The following is a 6147-nucleotide window of genomic DNA, read 5'->3' on the forward strand; positions in this document are numbered from 1 at the left end:
AGCTTAGCTTGGAGGGTCACCTGTGGATGATCATGAATAGCTTTCAGTTCAGAAAGAAATGAGTGGAGGTACCTGAAGACAGGGCCACGGAGAAACTTTCAGCAGAAAATGGACAGAATCTGAAATGTAATTTGCAAAGACTGATGTGAAGGGTGAACTGAGAGGAAGGTGAGGGTGCAGGACTCAGTACCCAGGCAGGTGGAGGGTGTGACCACTGCCTGGGGGACAGGAAGGGTGACCATCTCTCCCCACCTCGTTGACTGGAATCCAAGGAGCCCTCTGGACAGAGAAACAGGGGTCACAGGGATGAGCCTGGGGTCTTTGCAATGCACTCTGCTTCTGCAGGGGATCCCAGCACTTCCTCCTCGCCTGGAGCTCGGGGCTGAGTCTCACTGTTCCCGAGTGACTTTGTGTCTCTGAGAGAAGTGGGCTCTTTCTCCTTCCCTCCCTTTGGGGGAATCACTGGAGTCCTTTCTCCCTTTCAGGACAGCCAAGATCCTGGGTGTCACTGTCCTCTTAGAACTGTGGAGGCTCTTCAGGACTCACAGAATCTTTATTCATGAGAGTCCTGTTCAAAAGCAGTAAACACACACACACACACACACACACACACACACACACACACACACACACTACCACTTCCTGGATGGCTGAAGGACCCTTGAGCAGCCTACTTCCTCTCTAGCTCTCAGATCGCTCAGTCAAAGCCCAGTGAGACCACCCAGTCCCCACAAATGTCATCAGAATCCTTCTTGCCTGAGACATGGGGGAGAGGAAGCCAGTCACTGAGAGCAGATGAAGATTCTGGAGGTTTGAGAAACTGAAAAGCAGAGGTACCTGGTCCATGGAGCAGAAGGAAGGCTCAGACTCACACCACAGCACAGTCACGTGAGTCACGGCAGAGACCCTCACAGGGCCGGGGGGAGCCCCTGGCCTCCCCATCATGGGCTGCAGGGCCAGCTGTCTGAGAGTCCAACAAGGTGACTTTCATACCTGCTTCACTCCGTACACAAAATTGATGCTGATGGGCCACAGGCTGAAGAGTACATCAACGACTTCCTCTTTAGCAAACAATGTAGAAAATGTCTTTTCATCATTTTTTATTGTTCTTCTATGACACTTGTCTCCATTTTTCCCCTTTGGCCTCCTCTGTCCATCCCAACCCCCTACCCCGGCTCCCACAGTCAGTTCCCACCCCGTCGTCACGCCCATGGCTCATTCATGCGTGTCCTTTGACAAGAGATTTTCTATACTACCTGTTGTTCAATGCCTTCTAACATAATTATAATCGCATAGAAGTTTTGTCATAATTCACAGAACATTTTAAATATTTATAATGTTTGGGGAAAATGTTTTTTCAAGGTCCCCGGTTCTCATAATTTTTCTCATTTCTCCTTTCTAAGCACATTAATTGCAACAATCACCTTAGAATGCCGATTTCTTGCTAAGAAGGGTTCTCCAAACACAGGAGATCAGTCCCCTGGATCTCAGATGCAATTCTGGATCTGGGAAAAACACCCGGCAGGTAGTAGGAGATCAGCGAGTGTCTGTCTTCGGACAAGTCAGACACCGGAAGTGTATTTTGTGTGTGGGAGGTGGAGAACATGAGTGGTCAATCCGTTCTGGAGTCAGCCTGTTGAGGGTGGACTGAGGACCAGAGCCTGGGTCCCGCCCTCTCTGAGCAGGAGCTCAGACCAGGCAGAGGGTCCTGGGAACAAGCAGAGACCCCACAACTGGGCTGAGTGGCTCCAAGGGACCTGCCGGCCTCCTGAGCTCACATCACGGAAAAACCCAGCGCCAGGCCCAGGGCGGGGCGTCCGCCCGCAGCGGGTCCACAGAGGTGGTAGCCCGGAAAGTCGGCAGCAGCCTCGGACTCACCACATCCTGTGCATCTCTGTCCTTCAGGCCCAGGGTCTCGTCCCCCTGCAGAGCTGGAGCACTCACAGCGACGGCATGGTGTCCATCCTCCCTGCTCTTCTCTGCCTCGGTCAGTGTGGGGACGGGCAGGGGCCGCAGGAGGGCACGGGGCACTGATGGGGCAAACCTCTGACAGGGACTCTATTCCAGGGCTGAGTCTGGCCCAGAAAACCCGCGAGCTGAAGGGTGAGTCCTCCCCAGGGTCCCTGTCCCACCTTCTACTTCACCCCTGGGGCTCGGGAGGCAGCAAGGGGTCCTGGGATGAGGTAGTAATGAGGAGGGACGTGGGCTGAGTGGGGGAATGGGGGGTGGGGAGCCCTTTCCAATGCAGCCTCTGGTTCCTTCCAGGGACCCTCCCCAAGCCCTCCCTCTGGGCTGAGCCAGGCTCCGTGGTCCCCTGGGGGAGCGCTATGACCATCTGGTGTCAGGGGACCGTGGAGGCTGAGGAGTACTATAAGGACATGAGGGGAATATCACTGCCCTGGGACAGACAGAAGCCACTGGAGCCCAGGGACAGGGTCAAGTTCCCCATCACACGTGTGACAGAGGTACATGTAGGGAGCTATCGCTGTTTCTACCTCAGACCTGCTGGCTGGTCAGCGTGCAGTGATCCCCTGGAGCTGGTGGTGACAGGTGAGAGGACACTCAGGGGTCCCAGCCTCAGGCTCTGCCCTCAGGAAGGGGGTGCTCTCAGGGAGTCTCCCCCTCACAGCCCAGCCCTGGAGGACATGAGGGAGGTGTGAGCCCCATTTAACTCGCTGCCTCCTTCTCTCCTAGGATCCTACAGCAGCAAACCCAGCCTCTCAGCCCTGCCCAGCCCTGTCGTGACCTCAGGGGTGAATGCGACCCTCCAGTGTGGCTCATGGCAGGTATTTGACAGGTTCATTCTGACTGAGGAAGGAGAGGACAGACTCTCCTGGACCCGAGACTCACATCCACAGCTGAGTGGGCAGAAGCAGGCCCTGTTCCCTGTGGGCCCCGTGACCCCCGGCCGCAGGAGGACGTTCAGATGCTACGGCTGTTACAGGAACACCCCCCAGGTGTGGTCACAGCCCAGTGACGCCCTGGAGCTCCAGGTCACAGGTGAGGGCCCCTGACCCCATCCTTTCTGAGCTGTCAACACAGGGTGGTGTCCCCAGGAGACATCTGAGGTTGGAGGGGACTGAGGGGTCTATGTGATGGTGGCCCAGCACAGATGTGCCCCTCAGAGACCCTCCCTGTCCTGCCTTCTCTCCACCTCCCCTGGGTTCACAGGTGACAGGTGGGCAGGGGGAGTGTCTTGGGCCCACACAGCTGATGGAGGAAAGGGTCTGATGACAGCTTCAGGGTTAGTCCTCGACCCTCTCCTGCTTTTGTCCTCCTTCCCAGGACCCCCTGGGGGCCCACGCCCCCCACCACAGGGCCCATCCCCTCAGCTGGTGCGTCACTGAGACCTCTGCTCAGAGGGAGCATAGAGCACCCCTGGGAGCTCTGAGAGCCCACCAGGGTTCTTGTGTCCCCCGGACACTCAGGGACGGGCTGGGTCCCCAGGGCAGGGAGTCAGGCAGAGATGTTGGGAGCCAGAGGCTCCCAGGGCTCTGAGGCAGCAGGTGATGGGGGGCCATGGCAGAGGGACATGTGGGGCCCAGGTTGGGAGAGGAGCCAGGCTCAGCTGCGGAGAAGGCAGCCGCCACCCCTCACCCCCATCCTGAATTTCCAGGCGGCTCTGAGGATGGAGGACACCCCACCACAGAGTCAGGTCAGCAGAGCGGTAAGTGAGGGTCCCTGTGGGGAGCACGTGGGTCCTTCCGGTCCCAGCTTTGCTGCTCCCACGGCGGGGACAGGGCTCCCTTCTCTCTCTGAGGGTCGGGTTCATGTCTGTTCATCCTGGTCACCCTCCTGCTCACAAACTACAGTGACATTAGGTGACATAAGGGGTCTCACAGGCTCAGGAAGGCCGTGCTCCAGCACAGCCTGACTCCCCGGGGGCACCAGGGCCCTGTGCGGGGGAGACAACCCGGGAGACACAGGGCCCACCCCGCACCCCTGCCCCTCCCCTGTCCCTGCTGTGCTGGGGGCAGGTAGTAAGGAAAGACTCTCAGCTCCATGTGAGACAGGACAGGCCCCCTGCAGATGGGGAGCCCAGAGCTCAGGGCTGGTGTACACCTGGGGGGCAGCATGAGGAGAGCACAGGGACCCCACGTCCCAGGTCCCGTCCCCGCGCTGCCCAGCCAGGCTGGGTGACCTGGGGCACGTGGGTAACCTCTCTGAGCCTCAGGGCACTGGGGGTGGGGCCTGAGGGCTGTGAGGTCAGAGGAGACGAACAACAGACCCAGCATGTGCCTCGCACACAGTAGGTGCTCATTAAATGGCATCTTTGGCTCATCCATGATGTCACTCCTGCCCAAGGTCTGCCATGGTACTGGGTCGTCCTGATCGGGGTCTCAGTGGTCATGCTGCTGCCCCTCTTCCTCCTCCTCTTCCTGTTTCTTCGATACCAGGGACGTCAGAACAAAGGCAGGACATCAGGTGAGTAGGGAACGGGGTGGCTGGGTCCACAGGAGAGAGGTGCCCAGAGCACCTGCCACAGGAAAGACAAGAAGATGGAGACGCTCAGCTGAGAAACAAATTTCTCCAGAATCTCAAATCAGAAAATCTAGAAAGAGCCCTCGCTGCTGTGACTCAGCGGATTGAGTGCTGGCCTCCGTACCAAATAGTTACCAGTTCGGTTCCCAGTCACGGCACAGGCCTGGGTTGAGGCCAGCTGCACAGTCGGGGGCGTGTGAGAGGCAACCACACACGGATGTTTCTCTCCCTCTGTTTCCCCCTCCCTTCCCCTCTCTCTAAAAATAAATAAATAAAATCTCTTCTTTTAAAAAAGGAAAATCTAGAATGAAAACATCCAAGGTTAGCACAGACATACAAATAAATGTAAGTTAATTTTTCATTTTCAATCTCATGGAATTTGAAAAGCACCCATCAAGTCTGTTAAGGTTTCCTTCTTTCCTCTGGAATCACACGGGAGGGGTCCTTCCCCTCCTGGGGCTGAGACTCTCTGTCCTCCAACCCAGCTACAAACACCCAGGAAGAGCCCCTCTGTGAGAGGAAGGGACGGCTGCCCTGGGGGAGGGTTCATGGGGAAGGGGACAGCCTGGGAGGTGCAGGATCAGAGGGGAGAGGGACTGCAATCCCCACTGCGTGACCTGGCCCATCCCCTCCCCCTGGGTTAGTGGCCCATCTGGGAGCAGGCGGGTCTGCAGCCCTGACATCCCAGGGACCTGCCAGGAGACACACCCCGTTCTGTCCCCACAGATGCCACCATGAAGGACCCACAGCCTGAGGAGGGCGTGAAGCTGGATCCTCGTGTGAGACCCCTGCTCCTGTCCAGGCCACCAAGGACCTTCCTGCCACCCCCTTTACTCCAGTGGTCCCTTCCCCGTCCTCACCTCACCTGCTTCTCATTAGCGTCCACGGTGACCTCTCCTTCTGGTCACCACCTCTTGCTGTGACTCACTCCTCCCACTTTCCTGTGGCCTCCTGGTCCCTCCTAGGTGGTCCCCTGGGCTGGCTTCTTGTCCTCTGTCTGACCTTGTGCAGCCCCAGGTCTCTAGAGGTGGCATGAATAAGTGAACACCCACAGGTTCCAGGGTCCCCCTCACTCATTCATGCAGCAGCGGTGACAGGGTCACTGGTTACCGGCTGCATTTAGGTGCCACAGGGAAGCCCTCTCTCCACACTCCTCACATTCACCTGTGGGTGGGGGGAGATATAGGCAAGCAGGCAGATGGCATCCTGGAGTTCCAGGGCTGTGAGGGAGAATAAAGCAAGAGCAGGGGACAGAGTGTGTGGTGGGTGAGGGGCCAGAACAGAGAAAACTGCAGGTGCAAAGGCCCTGAGGCAGCACATGCTGCTTCAGCCAGATGGGCCGTGTGGCTGGAGCTGAGAGAGCAAGACAGACAGTGCGTTAGGTCAAGAGACAGATCCATGGAAGCACCGGATGCCCAGGGCTCAGGAAAGCCCGGCAGACGCCATCAGGACAGTGACCCATCTGATCTGCAGTGAACTTGTCACCTTGACGATACAGAGAGAATCGATGAAGGATTTCCACAGTGGCACCAAGGGGACGTGTTTCGGTCTCACTGTCTCTCAAGCAGATCAGGTCCAAGGACGACCCCCAGGATGTGACCTATGCCCAGCTGAACCATTTGAGCGTCAGACGGGAGACAAGGGCACCCCGTTCCTCCCCATCAG

General features: G+C 57.6%; 1 protein-coding gene across 1 annotated transcript; it reads left to right on the plus strand.

The window, feature by feature from the left end:
• The first annotated feature begins 1934 nt into the window (after positions 1 to 1934).
• On the plus strand, positions 1935 to 4633 carry LOC149995450 (leukocyte immunoglobulin-like receptor subfamily A member 5). Its single transcript, XM_090261173.1, has 5 exons — positions 1935 to 1987; positions 2068 to 2103; positions 2266 to 2550; positions 2695 to 3000; positions 4306 to 4633. The coding sequence occupies exons 1-5, from the start codon at positions 1954 to 1956 to the stop codon at positions 4431 to 4433; spliced, it is 789 nt and encodes a 262-aa protein (XP_090117299.1). The 5' UTR covers positions 1935 to 1953; the 3' UTR covers positions 4434 to 4633.
• Positions 4634 to 6147: the final 1514 nt, after the last annotated feature.

The sequence above is a fragment of the Furipterus horrens genome, unplaced genomic scaffold (assembly GCF_987537825.1).
Source record: "Furipterus horrens unplaced genomic scaffold, mFurHor1.1.pri manual_scaffold_13, whole genome shotgun sequence".
Classification (NCBI taxonomy): Eukaryota; Metazoa; Chordata; class Mammalia; order Chiroptera; family Furipteridae; genus Furipterus; species Furipterus horrens.

Bases quoted from the DNA above. Each gene is read 5' to 3' on its own strand.
- LOC149995450 (XM_090261173.1), top strand. From the start codon at position 1,954: ATGGTGTCCATCCTCCCTGCTCTTCTCTGCCTCG. The intron at 2,104-2,265 runs GTGAGTCCTCCC...GGTTCCTTCCAG, and splicing joins GAAAACCCGCGAGCTGAAGG to GGACCCTCCCCAAGCCCTCC. The intron at 3,001-4,305 runs GTGAGGGCCCCT...CTCCTGCCCAAG, and splicing joins CCTGGAGCTCCAGGTCACAG to GTCTGCCATGGTACTGGGTC.